Source organism: Populus euphratica, unplaced genomic scaffold (genome assembly GCF_000495115.2).
Source record: "Populus euphratica unplaced genomic scaffold, PopEup_1.0 scaffold230.1, whole genome shotgun sequence".
Classification (NCBI taxonomy): Eukaryota; Viridiplantae; Streptophyta; class Magnoliopsida; order Malpighiales; family Salicaceae; genus Populus; species Populus euphratica.
In genome coordinates, this window is record NW_011500083.1 from 160,845 (window position 1) to 183,881 (window position 23,037).

At 35.3% G+C, this 23,037-nt stretch overlaps 3 protein-coding genes across 6 annotated transcripts in view; 1 reads left to right on the forward strand and 2 right to left on the reverse strand.

The window, feature by feature from the left end:
• Nucleotides 1–2,511, reverse strand: part of LOC105108869 (acid phosphatase 1-like) — a 3,715-nt gene extending 1,204 nt beyond the window's left edge. Inside the window, exons 1-4 of one of the 4 annotated variants that reach the window (XM_011003351.1) lie at nucleotides 2,363–2,511; nucleotides 1,843–2,280; nucleotides 161–552; nucleotides 7–70 (exon numbers count right to left, since the gene is read on the reverse strand). In XM_011003351.1, coding sequence (XP_011001653.1) covers nucleotides 7–70; nucleotides 161–537 — 441 coding nt within the window. In that variant the 5' untranslated portion in view covers nucleotides 538–552; nucleotides 1,843–2,280; nucleotides 2,363–2,511. Of the gene's footprint in view, nucleotides 1–6; nucleotides 71–160; nucleotides 553–667; nucleotides 988–1,842 lie in introns of those variants that run through there. The other 3 variants (XM_011003350.1, XM_011003353.1, XM_011003352.1) reach the window with 3 other exon arrangements.
• A 10,176-nt stretch (nucleotides 2,512–12,687) lies between these two features.
• LOC105108901 (protein CHROMATIN REMODELING 20-like) lies at nucleotides 12,688–15,565 on the forward strand. The gene is made up of 7 exons (XM_011003397.1): nucleotides 12,688–12,763; nucleotides 13,019–13,218; nucleotides 13,731–13,829; nucleotides 14,141–14,409; nucleotides 14,728–15,156; nucleotides 15,319–15,386; nucleotides 15,442–15,565. The coding sequence occupies exons 1-6, from the start codon at nucleotides 12,688–12,690 to the stop codon at nucleotides 15,365–15,367; spliced, it is 1,122 nt and encodes a 373-aa protein (XP_011001699.1). The 3' UTR covers nucleotides 15,368–15,386; nucleotides 15,442–15,565.
• Nucleotides 15,566–16,240: 675 nt separating this feature from the next.
• LOC105108872 (proteasome subunit alpha type-6-like) lies at nucleotides 16,241–19,574 on the reverse strand. The gene is made up of 9 exons (XM_011003355.1): nucleotides 19,438–19,574; nucleotides 19,234–19,328; nucleotides 19,046–19,127; nucleotides 18,862–18,958; nucleotides 18,451–18,509; nucleotides 18,190–18,272; nucleotides 17,554–17,649; nucleotides 17,009–17,068; nucleotides 16,241–16,709 (listed from the first exon to the last, which is right to left on the reverse strand). The coding sequence occupies exons 1-9, from the start codon at nucleotides 19,511–19,513 to the stop codon at nucleotides 16,617–16,619; spliced, it is 741 nt and encodes a 246-aa protein (XP_011001657.1). The 5' UTR covers nucleotides 19,514–19,574; the 3' UTR covers nucleotides 16,241–16,616.
• Between the last annotated feature and the right edge of the window lie 3,463 nt (nucleotides 19,575–23,037).

The following is a 23,037-nucleotide window of genomic DNA, read 5'->3' on the forward strand; positions in this document are numbered from 1 at the left end:
AGCAGGAATTGCTGGACATCCTCCCTTTAATGCCCATGCCCTGAAACCAGCTGGATCGTATGGGTCACACCTACAGTACAGGAAACAAACACCATTGATTAGTAAGCTTACAGTACCAATTAATAGAGCATACATATGACAGGACCATGCACACATATACCCATATCTCTTTCCTCTGTAGTAGAAGACATTGGAGATGCAGGTGTCATCAACATCTAGGATCCAAGCGTCCATGCCATCACTAGAAAGAACTATCTCATTCACATAACTCAAGATTTGGTCCACAATCAAGTCAAGGTCCCTTTCATACTGTCCTCCAAGCATGTAAGCTTCAACATATCGCAAGCATTGAGAAGGGACAGTGCGCCACGCACGCACATTGTTAGCCTCCACAGCCAATCTCCAGCTCAGGCAAGCAGCACTTTCCTGTATCCCGCCGCCTCGCGAACAAGCCTTAACCCCAGTAGCCTTGGAAAAGATCACTAGGAACAAAAATAACAACATCTCCCGTAATCTGTGTACCATTTCTTTAATCATAGTATGTTCTTGCTCCTACTCCAATCAGAACAAAATAAATATCAGTGAAAGAAAAAAGACCACCCCACAAATGTTAACGAGAAATAAAACTTGTCACATTAGAGTGATTTTAATTATTTAGTTTACATACTTACAAATAAAAAGTAGTAAAACAAGAGGTGCCCTTTAAAGTCAAAACACAGACAGGAAGGATGAAGGAAATTATGGGTAGGTAAGGAGGGATGTGAGAGGAAACGCGAGGGTATTTGTACATGGAAATAGAAAAGAGTATGATGACATAGAGATGTTGGGAAGGAATAACTTAAGAAGAGGTGTTAATATATATTATTATGGAAACTGCTGAGAAAAGGCTTTGATGAGGACTTGGAAAGTTCTCTGCTGGACACCCGATTTGACACGGCTTCAAGCTCACCAGCTTTTCCTTTGCCAAGTCCTTTTTTCCCTCAGTTTTTACATTACTAGTCTAACTATATCTATAAATTCCAAAACTCGATGTATTTTTAAAGTTGTTCCTTTAGTATTTTATAGGGTTTAGAACCTTGATGTAACGTAGAGGAAAGCAAAGGCTAAGTATAAAACATAGGGAGAAGATGTGGATTGAAAGCAAAGCCATGTTCTTAGGGTAAAGGTGACCCTCAAAATTAGATAACAAAATGTTGTTTATTGAGTGCAAAAGTTGGCTTTACGCTATGTGGTTTTGGAGGAAGAACAAGGAATATCTACTTTAACAAAATCATGTTTCAAATCTTTAAGATAGGAATATTTTTTTATGAGCATAGATATCACACCATGGTTTAAAATTATGAAGAAATTGTCAGTCTTCAAGGAGACAGTACTCTTCTTTTCTTTTTCGCGGTAACTACTGTTCAATTTGGAAATTCCAATTTGAAGGTCTTAAACAGAGAATAATACTATTTATAATTGAGGTTTTCAATTTGAATGTCTTAATCAGATACGAAATATTGGATTAGTTAGGAGAAAAGATTACTTGAGGAAATGTTGAAAGGGTAATATCTTATTTTTCTGGTAAAAGATTGATGAACCTTGCACTGAGTTTACTTGCCGAGACATTCAAAAGAGGATTTGCATGTTCAGCCTGGCACATTGCCGTGGGCTGATTTATGCCTGGATGGTTACAAGTCTATGATTAGTTCATTAATATATATATATATATATATGCACATTTCCAAGAAGATTCTTCTTCTAGTCTTGTGCTAGGCTGGGAGTGATAGCAAACAAAATATAGACCTGCAATATATAGATAGGGCACTAAAAATTGCTCCAAAAACAAGATAGTAAGCTCACCTAAGTCGTAACGTTATTATGATTGCACAAGCCATAAGTGGGTGGACACTGGGTCTAAGACTAGGAGATTAGGACGTTTTTTGTGAAATGCGACTCGAAAATGAGATTGAGTCTAAGTTTGCTGGGGGGGAAGGCAAAATAATTTGTTGGAAAGGGAGTCAGCAAGAGAATCTTGAGCAACAAAGAAGCTAGTGCCAATTCGGATGAGGATCTCCCTGCTATATATAGAGAGAGGGAGAAAAACCTCGAGGAGAGACCTCATGTAGCAAGGGTATGCATATCTGGGTGCGGGTGGCGTCAGAGAGCAGAAAGATCTGTAATGAGGCGGAAAAGGGCAGGGCCATTCTGACCCCTACTGCCGCACTAGAGTGGAAGAGGAATCGACCGCCAGGGTTTTATGGGATCATCACAGCATCAGAGCTTTGTTATGTTTGATTACTACAAAGGTGGGATTAGAGTCAGAACCCATAAACTCAGCAAAGTGGAGGCACAGGCGTCAGTGAATCATGCCATAACGTACCCATGTGTCGGTTGGGAGATCCCTCGCTACAATATTGCGTCAGACAGTCTTTCTAGCAGTTGAGCATGATGCCATTTCACAACTAAGGGGAGCAAAGAGAGATTGGAGAAGAAATTGATGAGTGTCTTGATTGAGTTAAGCAGTGCATAATATTATATAATTTAGCAGCATATAATATAATTACAATTTTATAGTGGTCACGGAGTATATGGAGGTTACGTCGCTAGAATTTATGTAAGAAAGAGGCCGGCACAAGAGGAGAGTGCCATGAATGTAGACCTAATAATGATGAAGGGGGAGAACGCGGTTGTCATCGCAGCCTCCCCTCCATTTCCAAACAGGCCGCTGTGAAAGGAGAGTGACACCTATATAGACCTAATTATATTTCATCGCAATCTCTCCTGCACTTCCAAACGGGCCTGCTGTAGGAGGAGAGGGACACCTACGGAGACCTAGTAACAGTAAAACGGGAGCAGTGGTAGCTTTTGTTCCAAAGTGGTGACAAAATGGAAGATTATGTGAGTGAAATCTTATGATTGGGATTTTGTGTATCCAAAGAATGCACCTGCCAAGGAGGCCATTGGCTAGCACATTGAAAACTAGAAACCCTAGATAGGAAGACATACATTTCTTACCATTAAGACTTGCATGTTACTGGTGCCCCCACCAATGGCCACACCATAAATTGCTAGCGCCTACCTAACAACTACATGTCAAATTATAATTCTCATGGGTTGTGCGATCACCACCACGTTCCTACACCAAGCTCTTCGTGCTCCTCTTATTTAAATATTAAGTACTAATTTTAAACACTTAACACCTTGACTAATATCCAAAGCCAATAGTCAACCATATTGCATCAACACGGTTTTAATCATATTTAGCTTAGTGGTTTAACTAGAAAATACTCAACACACCTTGACTAATATTCAAAGCCAATAGTCAACCATATTGCATCAACACGGTTTTAATCATATTTAGCTTAGTGGTTTAACTAGAAAATACTCAACACACCTTGACTAATATTCAAAGCCAATAGTCAACCATATTGCATCAACACGGTTTTAATCATATTTAGCTTAATGGTTTAACTCGTAGTCTAGTTTATTATGGGCTTGAATTGATCTAGATAAAAAAACAAAAAGTAGCTAATTAGATCGAAAACTCAAATTGATTAGATGATTTGGTCAATCCAAGCTTACTCCGGTTAAAATTTAGCTCTTAATTAATTGATTTTTTAATTTTTTATTAAAATAATATTGTTTTGATCTTTATAAAAAACTTCTAAGCATCAACCCTTTTAACTTGTAATCTAAATTGATTCTTGAATTAAAATTTATAACTATAATAACAATGTTAATATAAGTTTTTGGAGTTATTTTGGATAAATAATATTTTTTTTCAAGAGTTATTGGATATTTATATTTTACTTATCACGTGGATCTTAAAAATTCAAACCAATAATGGAAGAAACAACATGAAATTACAAAGGTAGATGAACATAAGTGTTGGATATTATAATAACATTTAGTTTAATGATAGTGCATGATCTAAAATAATATTATTTAATAAGAGAAGATCCGAGTCTCAACATATATAAAAAAATAAAAAACTAGCTACCCTTGTTGGGTCACTCAAAACCAATTATACCTTGAAACAGGATAAAAATGGATGGATGATGGAAGATGGAAGGAGATTTAAGTTTCTTTGGGATTGCTGTAGCGTGATTTAAAATATTTTTTATTTAAAAAGATAGTGTGTTTTTTATTTAAGTTTGTTTGAGATTGTTGTAGGGTGATTTAAAATATTTTTTATTTAAAAAGATAGTGTATTATTAAAAATATATTTTTAATATTAATGTATCAAAAGTATAAAAAATATTAATTAAAAAAATAAATTTAGAAACACAAGATGAACATTTTCAAATGAGCCTTAGGCAGTGAGGCACAAGCATAGAGTTTTGGCTACTAAGAGATAATGTAATATAATAGAAGACGGCCGGCGCATATTCAAGTCATCCAGGCACTTACATGAGTCAACAAATGACAGGCACTGCACTACCTTCCATTAATGGAGAGCCTGCAATGGCGAAACTTGTTTGCTTATCACAATCGTCAGACCTCTCTATTTATTCTTCTAATTGGTGTGTGTGTGGGTTATTTTAATCTACCAATCATATACTAATTTATAGAACTTTGTATGTGATACAGTTTTTTTCTCTCTATTTCTGTATCTCCTAGATGTTTCCGGTCTCATCTATCTTCTATCTCGAGATATCATGCAGTTTGACCGATTGTCGAGATGGAGGCAGGTAACCTGATGGGCTCGTATGAAACATATCTTCGAGGAAGCAGTGCAGAAAGGGTGTTTGGACCAAGAACGTTGTCATCAACCTTTTTTTGTTTAGAGAAGTCATGCTGCTGATGCGCCAGCTGTTAATTAATATATAGCCTCCAAATCAAAACAGGGAAAGAATTATTTTATTACCCTAGCTAGAAATCAGTTTGTGTCAGAATAATTATGTTCTTAGGGCCAGCCGACCAAACGGTGCAGTGCAATGGGCTGTGCCACCCTAAACATGATCGCGAAGCTAAGCTTAGGCGAATCCCAATATATACTGGTACTGATCAACAGTACTATAACCGGGATTTTCTAAATCAGCTTGCCTGCACGGTGAAAGATGAATCTACTAATGGCAGCATGAACATGAGGGGGGAACAAGGAAAAAGAGACAGTGGAAAGTGGAAACTTGTACCTGAGGTAAACGAAGAATGAATAGCTGCCCCACTCAAGATGATCAGGATAGGAAGTACTTGTAGGCTTCATAATTCGTGACCAGATTAAATCAATGAAAGATGACAAGCATCATTCATCATGGCACTACACATTGGGATATATATGACAATGACTTCTGTCAAACAGATCAATAAAAATGAAACTAGCTAGGTCGGTATTATAAAAATGTTTCGGAGCATAACCTCTCACTGCAGATCATTCTCTATCGTTCATATACAAATTTATCATCAAAATGAAGCGCAAATGCTTGTATTTGGTCTGCTCTCTCACATTCATGCGCGCCTGTGGTTATGATGCTGATGTCTTTGATGTACTCACATGAAGGAATTACTCATGCCGGCATGGGGCTGTAATGGTAGATTGTTGTATGCTGGCTTCATAGATATCAACTAGACCCAGCATGAAAACATCTAACTGCATGGGTTCACTACAGGCGAATTTTCAAAGATCCAAAACACCAGGTGCTCATAAAATCCCATACATGCACATGCAAATAATTAGGATCACTAAGAACATTCTCCCTAAACCGACCCGTTATCATTTCTTGGAAGACAGGAGGCAGAAAACTGCAGAAATGTCAATAATGGTTACATGATTTGGCAATTTAACAAATATTGGGAGGAATCTTGGAATACAATACAAAACAATGTTTCCAACTCTTTCTTTTCCTGCCAAACTTCGTGATAAAGTAAGAATGTTATAATAATTTTATTAGAAAATAATATAAATTATATTTTAGAACCTCATTTAATAACTTAATAACTTAAGTTATTAAATTGAAATGGTTTTGTGATATGGTATCAGAATATTAATAATTAAATAATTACGAGTTTAAATCTCACAACCCCTATTTATTTACCATTGCTATTTATTTGATAAAAATAAAGTATAAAGTAACGTGTATAAAATTCAAATCCAAAAATTTTAGGATATGATTTAAATTATTATTTAATATATTATTTTTTAAATTATTAAATTGAGATGATTTTTTTTTATTAAAAACCTTCAAATTATAGCAAGAAAATTTCCCCAAGTGGGCTATGATTGCCCCATAGATAAATCACGTTCAGTGATAGCAGTTAAATGTTCCTCAATTTCCTCAGTGGACAGCACTCTAAAAACACAGTCACCTGTTCTCACAACTCCCACCTGCCAAAAATCAAACACCGACCGTGAGAAACCATTTTACTTATATATTTAAATCTATTAAAACAGCATTTTCATGCCCGTGCTGTAATGGTAAGCATGTTTAGCAGACACTGAAAATATTCCAAATTCTATTGGAAACTTAACAGAAGGAAAGCCACCCTAACAGAAGTGGAAATACCAGAGTTCGATCATAGGACATGTGTCAGAGAAGACAAATTACACTGAAGTTTCTGTCTTTGTTGTTTTTTAATATCTACCCTTCCACTATATTTAATACCAGTATCCTTTTGCTTTCGGTCATTTAATATTTGTGGTTTGGTACCACTAACTGCAGAATGTATAAAAGGGAGACATCGAACCTCGATCTCAGTAGCCTTGAAATCCTCTTGAAGAACAGATTGCAGAGCAGAAATAGCAGTCTGCGCAGTAAAACCAATATGCTATATAAGGACCTCATATAGAATGTTATGTCTGGAACAAACAGAAAACCCATTAGAAAAAATCTAAAAGCAGCTTTGCATCCATTAGTCAAATAATCAAACAAAATAATAACCATATTGCATCAACACGGTTTTAATTATAGTTGTAAAATTAACGGTGGTTGAACTCAAAATCTAGTTTATTATGGGCTTGAATTGATCCAGGTAAAAAATAAAAATTAGTTAATCTGGTCAAAAACTCAAGTGGATTAGATAAATCGGTCAACCCAGGCTTTCTCTAGTCAAAATCTAGCTCTTAATTAGTTGATTTTTTTATTATTTTTATTAAAATAATATTATTTTGATTTTTTAAAAACTTCTAAAAGGCTATCTCTCCCAACTTATAACTTGAGTTCTCAAATTAAATTTTATAACTATAATAATAATGTTAATATTTGTTTTTGGAGGCATTTTAAATAAATAACATTTCTTTTCAAGAGTTATTAACTATTTATATTTTATTTATCACGCGAATCTTAAAATTCAAACCAATAATGAAAGAAATAAGCCTCTAAATTACAAAGGTAAATGAACATAAATGTTGGATATTGTAATAACATTTAGTTTAATTATCATGTATAATCTAAAATAATATTATTTGATAAAAGAAGATTCGATACTTTATATATATATAAAAAATATAAAACTAAAATATTTTTTATTTAAAAATATTTGAAGATGATGTTTTTTATTTTTAAAAAATTATTTTTAATATTATTATATTAAAAAGAGTTAAAAACACTAAAAAAATATTAATTTTAAATAATAAAAAATATTTTAATTTTTTAAAAAACACAAGTTGACCGCGTTTTCAAATAGAGAATTAGATAGTCAGGCATAAGCATAAAGTTTTGGCTACTAAGAGATAATGTAAAATAATAGACAACGGCCGGCGCATATTCAAGTCATCCAGGCACTTGCATGAGTCAACAAATGACAGGCACTGCACTACCTTCCATTAATGGAGAGCCTGCAATGGCGAAACTTGTTTGCTTATCACAATCGTCAGACCTCTCTATTTATTCTTCTAATTGGTGTGTGTGTGGGTTATTTTAATCTACCAATCATATACTAATTTATAGAACTTTGTATGTGATACAGTTTTTTCCTCTCCGTTTCTGTATTTCCTGGATGTTTCCGGTCTCTTCTACCTTCTATCTCGAGATATCATGCAGTTTGACCGATTGTCGAGATGGGGGCATGATGGACTCGTGTGAAACATATCTTCAAGGAAGCAGTGCAGAAAGGGTGTTTGGACCAAGAATGTTATCATCAACCTTTTTCTGTGTAGAGAATTCATGCTGCTGATGCACCAGTTAATTAATATATAGCCTCCAAATCAAAACATGGAAAGAATTATTTTATTACCCTAGCTAGAAATCAGTTTGTGTCAGAATAATGTTCTTAGGGCCAGCCGACCAAACGGTGCCGTGCACTCGGCTGTGCCACCCTAACTTCACCGTGTTGAAATAAACTCAATCCAGAAAGTTAAGGAAGGCAGCCACCAACTGTCACCGCTCAGCCACCAGCCGCCAGCCGCTTTCACACCGTCAGCCACAAACCGCCTTCACACTTGAAGGTTGAATTTTCTTGTTTTGATTTCGTGTATAAATAGATAGCTAAGCTTATGCAATTATGAGTGGAGAGATTGAGAGAAACACTAGAGAGAAAGAAAGAGGGGTTGTTATTATAAGCTTTTTATTATTGTAAGCTTGTTGTTCTTGAAATAAAAGAGTGTGTTTTATCCCCTCCAAGTGTTTCAAAGCCACCACAAGTGGTTTCTCCCACCAACAAGTGGTATCAGAGCCTCGTTCGTCAGAAAACAGAGGTATTTTTGGGAAATATCCGAATTTTCAAAGTTGTCAAAAACAAGTTTTGATCATTCAAAAGTGTAGAGCTCATCAATACAAACTCAACGGTGCAAAAATCAGATCAATCGGAGCACGGGGTGGACCACACTCTCCGTCTGAAGTTTCAGAACTGTAGCCCACACGCCCCGAGGAAGAAGACGAGTGAGCCACACGCGAGCCATATTTGAGCCGCGCCGAGCCAAGCCGAGAGCCATATTTTGAAGCCGAGCCGAGCTCCAAGCCATATTCCGAAGCCAAGCCAAGCTCCGAGCCATATTCTGAAGTCAGGCCAAAAAGAATATTCCTTGGAATATTCCCGGTTCAACCCAGCAAACCACCCGAATTGGTTTTTGGACCGGTTCGCCCCATTTTTGACTCGTTTTCTACAAAGTCAGATCGGTTCCCTACTATTTGGACCATTCTGGATCCATCTACGGTGTCGGTTTTGCCAAATTCAACTCCCAAAAGGTGATATAGTCATTTAAATAGCAAAATGACTATAAAAAATGCACAAACACTCATCCCGAAGCTAACCAAAGACAATTATGATAGTTGGTGCATCAGATTGAAGGCATTCCTTAGTTCACAAGAGTGTATAGACATTGTGCAATATGGTTATGATGAACCAGAGTCCGAAGAATCAGAAGATGCTTTACCAGAGGTACAGAAGCAAGTCCTCAAAGCCAATAGAAAGAAAGACAACAAAGCAAAGACCATCATTTATCAAGGTCTTGATGAAGCGACATTTGAAATCATTGCTTCCGCAGAAACATCAAAAGAAATATGGGAGGCTCTCCAACAAAAATACAAAGGTGCTGACAGAATAAAGAAGATTCATCTCCAATCTTTACGAGGTGAATTTGAATTGCTACAAATGAAGTCCTCAGAATCCATTTCTGATTATCACACAAGAATTATGGTGATAGTTAATCAGATGAGAAGAAATGGAGAAGCCCTTTCAGATGCTCGAATTACTGAGAAAATTTTGAGATCCCTAGATCCAAAATTTGATTTTGTTGTTGTCTCTATTGAAGAGTCCAAAGAAGTGGACAAGTTAACAGTGGATGGACTTATGAGTTCTTTGCAAGCTCATGAGCAGAAGATTGTAAAAAGAAATGGAGATAAGGCAATTAAGCATGCCTTACAAGCAAAATTGTCTCTCAAAGACAGATATGAGCAAGGGGAGACTTCAACAAGTGGATACACCACTCGAGGAAGAAGTCAACAAACACGAGGAGGATTTCAACGATTTCAATGCAGAGGTTCTTGGAATACAGGTTTTAGAGGAAGAGGTGGTAGAAACACCACTAGAGGAGGTCGAGGACAACAAGCATTCACTCCTAGAGGAAGAGGAGGCGGTTACAATAACCGTGACAAGAGGAATATTCAGTGTTATAATTGTAATCAATTTGGCCACTATAGCACTGAATGCCAAAAGAAAGCTCCACTAGAGATACTTGAGCAAGTCAACTATGCAGAAGAGAATGCCAATAACAGAGGAGCAGCTGCATTATTTGTCCAACAAGGACTTGACAAGAATCAAGAGAATATTTGGTATCTTGATTCTAGAGCCAGCAATCATATGTGTGGCCAACGAGATTTATTTGGTGATCTAGATGAGACCATTCAAGGTTTTGTCACCTTTGGAGATACCTCAAAAGTTCCATTCAAAGGTAAAGGCAACATCCCAATCAAGTTGAAGAATGGCGATCAAAGCTACATCGCCGATGTCTATTATGTCCCAGACATAAAGCAGAACTTGGTGAGTATAGGTCAACTTTTGGAGAAAGGTTATACACTTTACATAAAGAATTGTCATCTGACAATTACAGACTACAATGGGAGATTAATTGCCTATGTGAAAATGTCCAAGAATAGGATGTTTCCTTTAAACATCCAATATGATGCAGCAAAGTATTTGAGTGTCATCACCAACAGTGAAGAATGGCTTTGGCACTGGAGGCTTGGACATCTGAATTTCACAAGTCTGAAAATGCTAGTAAGCAAGAAGATGGTCAAAGGTATGCCCCATATTGATCATCCAGAAGAAGTCTGTGAAAGTTGTGTCCTCAGCAAACATCACAGATCCAGTTTTGCCAAAGAAGTCAACTAGAAAGCAAACAAGCCACTTGAGTTAGTACACACAGATGTGTTTGGTCCTATAAAGCCTATGTCGACTGGACAAAATAGGTACTTCCTCACTTTCATTGATGATTTTAGCAGAAAGACATGGGTATATTTTTTGAAGAGGAAGTCAGAAGTGTTCAATTGTTTTAAAGATTTTAAAGCAATTGTTGAGAAGCAAAGTGGCTATAAGATCTGATCAAGGTGGAGAATATACAGCAAATGACTTTGAAGCCTTTTGTACACAACAAGGCATCAGACATCAAACAACACCAGCTTATACACCACAGCTGAATGGTGTAGCTGAGAGGAAGAATCGAACAATTCTTGATATGGCAAGAAGTCTACTCAAAGCAAAGAAGCTGCCCAAACAATACTGGGCTGAAGCTATATCATGTGCAGTATATTTGGTAAACCGCTGCCCAACCAGAAGTTTGCAAGCTGACACTCTACAAGAAGCATGGAGTGGTCATAAACCAAGTGTTACTCATCTTCGAGTCTTTGGTTGTGTGGCATATGCAAAGATCCCAGATGCAAGAAGGACCAAACTCGATGATAAAAGTGAGAAATGCATCTTTGTCGGATATGGTGAGAGAAGGATGGGATACAAGCTGTATAATCCCATCACCAAGAAGGTAATTATGAGCAGAGATGTTATCTTTGAAGAAGATAAAACTTGGCAATGGAATGATGACCAAGAAGCAGTCAAATGGATCAGCATTGATTTGATCCATGAAGACGAAGAAGTACCAACAGTACTTGCAGAAGGTCCGATAGTACCGGCAGACGAGCCACAAAGTCCGGTACACAGATTTCCTGTATTCAACAGGAGAAACACATCAGAATTATCATCAACACCATCATTACCAGAACCATCATTAGCATCCTCATTAGAAGGATGAGAAATCTAGAAGAGTTGTATGACGCCACTCAAGTTATGGAAGATACAACTCTATTTTGTTTCTTTGCAGATAGTGACCCACTTAGCTTCAATGAAGCTATCACAGAAGAAAAGTGGATAAAAGCAATGGATGAAGAAATACATGCCATTGAGAAGAAGGATACGTGGAAGCTGACTTATCTACCAGAAAACAAGAAAGCAATAGGTGTCAAATGGGTCTACAAGACAAAGAAGAATGCAAAAGGAGAAGTGCAAAGATACAAAGCAAGATTAGTGGCGAAAGGCTACAAACAGAGAGAAGGCATTGACTATGGAGAAGTGTTTGCTCCAGTAGCCCGGCTAGAGACAATCAGACTGATGATCTCACTAGCAGCACAACATAGATGGAAGATCTATCAACTTGATGTGAAGTCAGCATTTCTGAATGGCTTCCTAGAAGAAGAGATCTATGTTGAACAACCACTTGGATACATTGATGCTGAAAATGAAGGCAAAGTATACAAGTTGAAGAAAGCCCTCTACGGTTTGAAGCAAGCTCCGCGTGCTTGGAATACCAGAATTGACAGGTATTTTCAAGATAATGGATTTGAAAAATGTCCATATGAACATGCAATTTATGTGAAGAAAGAAGCAGATGGCAGCATATTATTTGTGTGCCTATATGTTGATGACTTGATATTCACCGACAACAATCCTACCATGTTCGAAGACTTCAAGAAAAGCATGGTACAAGAGTTTGAGATGACAGACATTGGTCTGATGACACATTTTCTTGGCTTAGAAGTGGTGCAGAAAGAAGAAGCGATTTTTGTATCCCAAAGCAGTTATGCCAAAAATATTCTTGAAAGGTTCAAGATGGAAAGCTGCAATCCCGTATCAACTCCAGTTGAGAATGGAGTGGAATTGAGGAAAAGTAAAGTTGGAAATGTTGATCCAACTTACTTTAAAAGCTTGGTAGGAAGCTTAAGGTACTTGACATGTACCAAACCAGATATACTCTACGAAGTCGGACTGATCAGTAGATATATGGAGAAGCCAAACCAGTCTCATTTGAATGCAGCCAAGAGAATTCTTCGCTACCTCAAAGGCACAATAAATGAAGGTATGTTTTATACCTCAAGTACAAATTTCAATCTTATTGGCTACTCGGATAGTGATTGGGGTAAAGATCTGGATGAAAGAAAAAGTACAACAGGGTTTGTATTTTTCATGGGAGATACATCTTTCACATGGTCATCTAAGAAGCAATCGATTGTCACGTTATCAAGTTGTGAAGCTGAGTATGTTGCTGCCAACTCAGTTGTATGCCATTTAATATGGTTAAGGAATTTGCTGAAGTTTTTGGGATTTCCTCAAGAAAATCCTATAGAGATTTATATCGATAATCGATCAGCAATTGCATTGGCAAAGAATCCGGTGTATCATGAAAGAAGTAAACATATTGATACACGTCATCACTTTATCCGAGAGCATGTAAAGAACAAAGAAGTCGAGCTGATATCTTGCAAGACAGATGATCAAGTTGCAAATATCTTTACCAAGCCATTGAAAAGAGAAGTATTTATCAGATTGAAATTCATGCTTGGAATGACATCCCTCGATTGAGTTTAAGGGGGAGATTTGTTGAAGTAAACTCAATCCAGAAGGTCAAGGAAGGCAGCCACCAGCTGTCACCGCCCAGCCACCAACCGACCAGCCGCCAGCCGCTTTCATACCGTCGGCCACAAACCGCCTTCACACTTGAAGGTTGAATTTTCTTGTTTTGATTTTGTGTATAAATAGACAACTAAGCTTATGCAATTAGGAGTGGAGAGATTGAGAGAAACACTAGAGAGAGAAATAGGGGTTGTTATTGTAAACTTTTCATTATTGTAAGCTTGTTGTTCTTAAAATAAAAGAGTGTGTTTTATCCCCTCCGAGTGTTTCAAAGCCACCACAAGTGGTTTCTCCCACCAACACACCGGACCAAGCAAGCTGGGCACAGCTCAACATGAACACGAAGCTAGGCTAAGCGGAAGCTCAATACTGGTCCTGATCAACAGTGCTATATCTGGGATTTTCTAAATCAGCTTGCCTGCACCGTGAAAGATGAATCTACTAATGGTAGCATGAACACGAGGGGGAAACAAGGAAACGGAGGCAGTGGAAAGTGGAAACTTGTACCTGAGGTAAACGAAGAATGACTAGCTGCATGCCCTACTCAAAAGGATCAGGACTGGAAGTAATTAGGCTGTAGAATTCGTGACCAAAATCAATGAAAGATGATATGCATCATTCATCACGGCACTAAACATTGGGATATACATGACAATGACTTCTGTCAAATAGATTAAAAATGAAACTAGCTTAGTATTATAAAAATGTTTTGGAGCATATATAACCTCTCGTCGCAGATCATTCTCTATCGTTCATATACAAATTTATCATCAAAATGAAGCGCAGATGCTTGCAATTTTAATGAAGAGAATGATTTAATCAGGTAACAAAGGAGGGACTTGCTGCAAGGGTGGTTGATAGACAACAAGTATGTAGGACTATCTCCAGAGAAGAAATGTTGCATCTTTTTGAATTTGGTGATGATGAGAACTCAGAAACACTGATTGACATTGGCCAAGAGTATAGACAGGCAGATACCAGGAATATTTCTTGCCAAACCGCAAATTCTTTGAAAAAGAATGCGTCTCGTTCTCATGGAAGCTGTGCTTCTGGTAAGGTGATGGAAAGCTTGCTTGGCAAGCACCGTCAGAGGTGGGGTTATTATTTTATTTTTTATATAAAAAGAACTAATAACTTCTTACCTTCAATCCTTTTTGGATGCTTACCTTCAACACTGGAATTCGGAACAAGGATCTAGGACTGTCTGATTGAGTATATTTGTAACTGATTTTTGATGTGCAATCTGTATGTTAACATGCCATTGTCTTAATTATAAGTTCTTTCAGCAGTTGGAGTGGATTTTTAAATCACTCGATAAAATAGTAACTTATCCTTTCTAGTGGTATTCTCAATCATATATTTATTTCACTTAATAAAAGCATAGTGTCTGATGTGCTTCCTCGTCTTTAGGTGGATTTTTGATTACCATGAACATGAGACTCTTTTGCAAGAGAATGAAGAGGAAAAACTAACAAAGGAGGAGCAAGACATGGCTTGGGAAGTATATAAGAGATCATTAGAATGGGAAGAAGTGCATCGAGTTTCCCTTGATGATTCCACTTTTGAGCGAAAGCCACCCATGTCAAATGGGGCATCTTCTGCCCCAGATGCAAGCAGCATACCTGTGCCAAGCATGGCCCGTCCTGCATCTGAGGCTTCCAATGGAGCAACTTCCCAGAGAATTTTAAGGAGTCGTATGGTGCAGCGGAAATGTACTAATCTCTCTCATTTGCTGACCCTTAGAAGTCAGGGAACGAAAGCTGGGTGCACCACTATATGTGGGGAATGTGCCCAGGAGATAAGCTGGGAAGATCTGAAACGGGAGGGTAAGGCAGCACGGTAAAGACACCATCCCCTGTATTTTGTTCATATACACTATATCTAGTGTAATTTATTTTGATAGTAAATGGAAGCAGCTGCAAGTTTAAATTCATTTGTTTTGGTAGTCATATTGGCGGGCTCATTCTGGCTAATCATTCCGGTCTGTTTTTGTTTTCGGAGGGAGGGGGGTTGTACAGAGATAATGGGATTTTGGGATGGTTGTAGATAAATTGGAGGGAAAGTGTAAATCTCAACTCATATTATCCCTTTCTGATGTAGTAATTGTTATGGAAGCTGTTATCGTCAAGAATGTAATTCCACTAATCCTTTCAAGTTATGGAGATGCATGTTCCTTTGTGTTCTTTTCAAATGCGCAACTTAGATTATTGTGCAAGGGCCTCGGTAACCATGCACTGTTTACATTTCAGTATTAGGATTAGCTTGTTTTCTTGATCATGGCTATTCACGACATGCATGTGATGAAAAACATGTATCAACCTGTCAATCTAGAGTTTAGCTTGATGGTGGCTTGTTATGACTGTGTTTTACTTTAGAACTGGTTCTTTTTATATGTACAAAAAAAATCATAGTTTGGGTTGGTTCACCGACTTGCAGGTCAACTAGTTGATTTAGGTTAGGTTGATTTAAGAGTGGGGTAGTTGTGATTATTTTTAGGGTTCCGATGCCAAATTCATGATTAAAACCTTATGTAACTTTGAATTGCCAAATTTATGATTTTTAAAACTTGCCATTCAGACACTTGGTAGCATCCTTTTTAAAGTTGGTAAACCTAGTCAATGCTGTGTACAAGAAAGCAACCATAATAAATGGGGTAGCTGATGGAAAGATTACCAGGAGGTTGGATGATCCTGACAGCAAAGAGGTGTCGCCTTCTGTGACAGCAGCAGCTTTGGAGTCCAAGGAAAGGTGTCAATATTGAATCCAACTAGTACTTGAACTTTCACGTTGAAGAATAAGCATGGAACATGGATACAAGTAAACTCCTGAAATAAGTACTGATAATTACTGCTCCAGGTGACTCGGAATAACTATTAGAGTTATTGTATGCTGGCTTCATAGGTATCAACTAGACCCAGCATGAAAACATCTAACTGCATGGGTTCACTATATATCTACAGGGAAATTTTCAAAGATCCAAAACACAGAGCAGTCGAGGTGCTCGTAAAATCCCAAACATACACATGCAAATAGTTAGGATCACTAAGAACGTTCGGCCAAAACCGACCCCTTATCATTTCATGGAAGACAGCAGTAGTCAGAAAACTGCAGAAATGTCAATAATGGAAAAACATGATTTGGCAATTTAACAAATTGGGGGAGGAATCTTGGAATACAATTCAAAACAATGTTGCTAACTCTTCCTTTTCCTATCAAACTCCATGATTAAGTAAGAATGTTTCCATAACTTCAAATTATAGCAAGACCATTCCCCCAAGTGGCTCTGATTGCTCCATAGATCAATCACGTTCACTGATAGCAGTTAAATGCTCATCAATTTCCTCAGTGGACAGCACTCTAAAAACATGGTCACCTGTTCTCACAACTCCCACCTGCCGAAAATCAAACACTGACCGTGAGAAACCATTTTATTTCTATATGTAAATCCATTAAAACAGCATTTTCATGCCCATGCTGTAATGGTAAGCATGTTTAGCAGACACTGCAAATATTCCAAATTCTAGTGGAAACTTAACAGAAGGATAGCCACCCTAACAGAAGTGGAAATGCCAGAGTTCAATCACAGGACACGCGTAAGAGAAGACAAATTACACTGAAGTTTCTTTCTTTCGTTTAATATTAGTGGTCTGGTATCACTAACTGCAGAATGTATAGATGGGAGACATCGAACCTCTATCTCAGTAGCCTTGAAATCCTCTTGAAGAACAGATTGCAGAGCAGAAATAGCAGTCTGCACAGTAAAAATATGCTATATCAGGAGCTCATATAGAATGTTATGTCTGGAACAAACAGAAAACCCATTAGAAATAATCTAAAAGCAGCTTTGCACCAGTTAGTCAAATAATCAAACAAAATAACAATCATATCTATCCTCACAATTATTTTCTATCATGCTCGGAATCCTTTCATAGTCCTGGAAATCAAATAATCCATTTCTGAAAATAAAACCATGGGAAACTCCAATAAACATCCCTGAGATTCTTTAACTCTATGAGGCAAAATTAAAAGTACTTAATAGCAACTGCATATTTTATGGCCCAAAAAATCCTAAGCATACTAAAGTATCTCCAAAATGAGAAGAATGAAAGTAAGAGAACTTAATAGTTGACAAGCAAAGGGCATGTTTCTCTTGTGCAAAACAATTAGAGGGCCACGGTAATAAGTTAACAAAATAAATACAGTCCCTTCCGACTAATAGGAAATAGACACAAGTACCTGAACAGTTTCCTCATAGGAGAGAGCAGGGTCATTTTTCATTTTCTTTTCCAGGAAATTGATAGCCTCTTGTTCTTTCAATCCAGCACTTGTAGCCTGCAACATAAGTATAAAGTTAGTTCCTCAAGCAAAAGCTCCCTTAGAATTATGTAGAATGCAAATTTAAAATAAATCACCAACACGCAATCAATAATTCCAGAGTTGCATCATACATGATTAAGGTTTCATATCATAGAACCAGGTAGCTTCCTGAATGTTAATATCTACAATGTTCATCAGCTACCAAATCTAGTAAGCACACCCTAGATGCAAATTAACTGGCCTAGCTAAACAACAAATAACAATAGTTGCCAGATTTTAGGAATACTAGAAAAACACAGGAGATCACCAAAAAAAGGCAAATGCCATTGTCATGTGAAATTCAAAATCATAAACAAATTATCAGATATTCTCTTCTGAGGACATAGCTTAAGCATGTCTTCAGAGAAATATTTACCTCAACTTATTCAAGTTTTGTTGGTTATATGATCACAGGATTCACAGGTGCACTCATTACACAATAGACAAACAGCACATTCTTCATAAAGCATCGATAATGTAACGCATTTTGATGAAAAGAACAAATTTTTCAAATACCTTGTGACCATAAAAGTGGCCAGCTGGATCACACTTGTAAAGCTGAGGCCCGTTCTCTTCATCAATACCCAAAATCATAGCAACTTCACAGAAAAGATACAGTAAAGATTTCAAAATAAAAAAGAATATGACCAGCAGCAGCAATTAGCAGGTGTAAATGTCCACGACACACACCAAGATAAGTGATATGAAGGTGCTGCATGTAGATGTAATAATAATCTTAACAACTACAACAGCAAAAATAAAAACAAGAACCCCTACCTACTCCAAGAGGTCTCATATATGCATGCTGTGTATAAACTTGTGATTTGTCTGCTATCCTATATACAAAACATAAACATCACCATTAGCTTATATAAGGCTATAGTCGCAGTAAAGCAAAAAAAAAGATCCATGCCACTATCGACAGATAATTTAGAAGAATTCAAGATTACAAGGATGAAAAACAAACTAGGTTAGACAAGATATCATCAGTTTAAACTCGAGAACAGGCAGTTAAAATTCGTTTTTTTTTTAACAATTAACGGTAGACACAGTTAAGATGAGACCTCTACTTGCTATTAATAACCCATACAGAAAAATATTCATCCCACATATTGAAAAACTCGAACATAATCAAACGTATCCATCTGAATGTTCTAATGTAAATTATGATGAAAATCACAAACATACCATCTGGCTAATGCATCCACAGGCATTTCATACCCATATCTAAACCTAAACTCCGCCGCTTCATTCCTTGCTTGTTGAACTAAATTCCTAGCATCAGCTACAGAAAAAATATCAAGATATATCAATTACCTTGTGCTATAAAATTTTTGCTAACAAGAAAAGGATAAAAGCCAAAGAAGCAGACCAGTCATGCCGGTGGCCAGTAATCCAAGGAACTTGGTAATAGGGAAAAGGTGAGTAACACTAGTCTGATCCAAAAGCTTGTCCTGCTCGCACATGCCAAAAAAAAATATTAAAAAAACATATAAACCCTAGATCAAGGCAGTTGATAGAATTAAAAAGAAGAAACAGAAAAAAGAGTGATTAACTCACCGGAACCTTCTTTTGAGTAACAACACATACAGAATCGCTGCCACGAACTCCAATGGAAGTGGTGGAAGCTGCCTTCACTGCCTTGAACGCATACTCTGCACCGGCAATTTCATTTTCATTTTCAATTTCAATTTCATTTAATGGCGAGAAAAGGAGAGAGGGAGACAGGAAAGTTCAGTTACAGTGATTGACCACAGTACGTACCGACTTGAAAGAGGCGGCCTTCAGGGGAGAATATGGTGATATGCCGATCATATCCAGCCCCGCTTCCTCTGCTCATTCTCTCTCTCTCGTTTTTCTGTGTTTTGCTTCTGGAAAAAAAAAAAAAAAAACCAACGAACAAAGTTTTAATAGAGAGAGAACTGGCTCGTTGAAGAAGAAACCTTGGAAGGCTATATCGGTGTTCTAAGCCCTGTATTGTCTCTTATTAGTCTATTTAGTCCCTATATAAATGAAGACTGTCAATCAAGGCCCGATATGTAACATCCATCCATTATTTTCAAACCCGGTATAATGGATTGATCTAGAAACCAGCAAGCCAAAGCTTGACCCAGGCCAATTTTCAATTTGAAATAGAAAAGTTCTTGATCTGACAGATCAATATATTATTTAATTGATCCTGATAAATATAATTTATATTTAACTTGTTTAAAAACATAAAATAATATTATTTTAATTTAAAAAATAATTATTTTGAGTTGATATGGTGACTTCTAGGTTAGCTGGACAATCCTTAGTTCACTTCCTCTCTTCTAGCTTTGTAAATCGAAGATAACGGAATAATTGGATGGAAGTTTTGTATTGGACTCAATTGATTGAAATTAGAATACATGAAAGTTAAATTGAGAATATTTCTAATAAGGGCTAAATTGATGGATTGAGAAAGAAAAAAGGATGAGAAAGTTGTTATGAGCCTTTCAGCCTGCCTTGCGGCTTCGTTTATTTCGCAAAACAGCGTCGTCTTATTTTTTTGATACCATGAGAACAGGGAGCCTGTCTTTAATCAGGAATAAATGTCTGAAAAAATAAAATAAATAAATAAACTATCCTTATTCTCATATATTTTATTTTTATTTTTATTTTTCTCTCTTATATGTTCTGGGGAGTTATACAACAATTATAGATAACACGAAATAATTTTATTAAATTATCCATAACAAAATAGTCTCTTATAACACTTTGTTTCTATCATTAATGCTATGAAAATAAATGTATAAAAATAAGCTAAAAACATTTTTTAAAAAAAAAACAAAGATAATCTAAGCTTGTATGTTTTATATCAACTAGTTCTGCGGTACATTTAATCCAACTAATAATATAGTGAAAAATCAATTAGGAATAAAGAAATATCATATATATATTTTATTTAAAAAAAAAAATTATTTATCTTTAAAAAACATACCATGATGATAAAAAACTTAAAATCTACGTAATAGATTTCGAGTTCGAGTTAAAATATACATTTTCTATAAGAGTTTAAAACAAATAAAACCTTATTAGTTTATCTAGATTTATAAAATATGTTTTTAAAATTTTTTAAATTCAAAAAAAAATATACACGTTTTAAATCTTATAACTTATTTCAACTGTTTTTCTCGTTGATTTCCTTATTATATTCATCTCACGTTATATTTTCATCATTTTAATATATATTATTTTATAATATATGTTATTATTTTCAATCTGAAATTCTTAATTTTGTCAGAATATTTTGATTTTAAGATTTTCAGGAAATGTCTTGTCACTAATTTATGCCATACGCTAGTTCTGTACATGATTTTATATTCAAATCCACAGGAAAACTGCAAAGTTCTTTCTTGGTTTGTCCCCTCTTTCAAGTGCTCAAGCGTCGTCGCTCTCCCAAGTAATTAATTAATTAATATTATTACTGTATAAATTCTGACTAAATGTAATGAAATTCAATAAAAGGATTCTTTCACCCGGGATCAATTAAATTAATTTTTATTTATTTATTTTATTTTATTGTTTCCACTTTTGCTATTCTTCGAGAACCAAAACCAAAACCATTTGTGGGTTGGCTTGAAATCCACAAACATGGGCAGGATTACTGGGGACCTAAGGAATTTCTATTTTTTTATTTATTCATTTAATACTTTAGAGTGAGGGAAGAGGGTTTCGGTCAAGCAACATTTGCCTCCACTTTTATTGCATACTTCAATCAGTTTGTGACTCATCTCCTCAGCATCGGTTTTTTTTTTTAAAAAAAAAAGTGAATTTTGTACTAAATAATGTGTGGAAATAAATTCATGTATTCTCAAATTATATGCTGTGTTATTAAATTAAATTATCCAAATTGATTAATATATCAGTTTATAATTTGACTTAAATCGAGTTTTGTATTAAACATTTTATATTAAACTAAATAAAAATTAATTTATTCAAACTTAATTTATATGATAAATCTATTTATAACTTAACTAATCTGATCAAAATATAATGAGATTTTTTGAGTTTTTTTTAATTTTTAAATAATAAATTTTTGAATTGAATTAATAATTCAAGCCACCCTCTTAAGTCTTGGACATGGTTATAAGCCATGGATCCATAGGCTACTTCAATCAGGCCATGTCAAGGTTTTATATTATGTTGTATAATTTATTTTTGTATTTAAAAAAAAATTTAAATTATTTTTTTAAATTAATATATTTTAATATTTTTAAATTATTTTAATATATTGATATCAAAAATAATTTTTTAAAAATAAAAAAATATTATTTTAATATATTTTTAAATAAAAAATACTTAAAAATAACCACACTTACAATCTCAAATAGATATTAAACAAGTATGATTCCATCATGTTACTTCCAACATTTGAAATTAAAACCTGTTATTGAATATTCCAAATTTCAAATCCCCTTCATCCCTTAATTTTCATTCACGCATGAAAATATGGTTAAAATGAGACTAGTTCATGGAGGGGGGAAAATGAAGCTCGGCAACATGCTTGTTAATTATTATAATAATAATAATTATTATTATTATAATAATTAACAAGCATGTTGCCGAGCTTCATTTTCCCCCCTCCATGAACTAGTCTCATTTTAACCATATTTTCATGCGTGAATGAAAATTAAGGGATGAAGGGGATTTGAAATTTGGAATATTCAATAACAGGTTTTAATTTCAAATGTTGGAAGTAACATGATGGAATCATACTTGTTTAATATCTATTTGAGATTGTAAGTGTGGTTATTTTTAAGTATTTTTTATTTAAAAATATATTAAAATAATATTTTTTTATTTTTAAAAAATTATTTTTGATATCAATATATTAAAATAATTTAAAAATATTAAAATATATTAATTTAAAAAAATAATTTAAATTTTTTTTTAAATACAAAAATAAATTATACAACATAATATAAAACCTTGACATGGCCTGATTGAAGTAGCCTATGGATCCATGGCTTATAACCATGTCCAAGACTTAAGAGGGTGGCTTGAATTATTAATTCAATTCAAAAATTTATTATTTAAAAATTAAAAAAAACTCAAAAAATCTCATTATATTTTGATCAGATTAGTTAAGTTATAAATAGATTTATCATATAAATTAAGTTTGAATAAATTAATTTTTATTTAGTTTAATATAAAATGTTTAATACAAAACTCGATTTAAGTCAAATTATAAACTGATATATTAATCAATTTGGATAATTTAATTTAATAACACAGCATATAATTTGAGAATACATGAATTTATTTCCACACATTATTTAGTACAAAATTCACTTTTTTTTTTAAAAAAAAAAACCCCCGACGCTGAGGAGATCAGCCCAA

What these genes read in the sequence shown, in the direction of transcription:
- LOC105108901 (XM_011003397.1), top strand. Translation starts at nt 12,688, where the DNA reads ATGGAGAAGCCAAACCAGTCTCATTTGAATGCAGCCAAGAGAATTCTT. An exon ending in CAAAGGCACAATAAATGAAG is followed by an intron (nt 12,764 to 13,018) that starts GTATGTTTTATA and finishes GATTTCCTCAAG; the next exon opens with AAAATCCTATAGAGATTTAT. An exon ending in CTTGGCAAGCACCGTCAGAG is followed by an intron (nt 14,410 to 14,727) that starts GTGGGGTTATTA and finishes CCTCGTCTTTAG; the next exon opens with GTGGATTTTTGATTACCATG.
- LOC105108872 (XM_011003355.1), bottom strand. Translation starts at nt 19,513, where the DNA reads ATGAGCAGAGGAAGCGGGGCTGGATATGATCGGCATATCACCATATTC. An exon ending in GCCACTTTTATGGTCACAAG is followed by an intron (nt 17,650 to 18,189) that starts GTATTTGAAAAA and finishes CTTATGTTGCAG; the next exon opens with GCTACAAGTGCTGGATTGAA. An exon ending in CCTATGAGGAAACTGTTCAG is followed by an intron (nt 17,069 to 17,553) that starts GTACTTGTGTCT and finishes TTTACTGTGCAG; the next exon opens with ACTGCTATTTCTGCTCTGCA.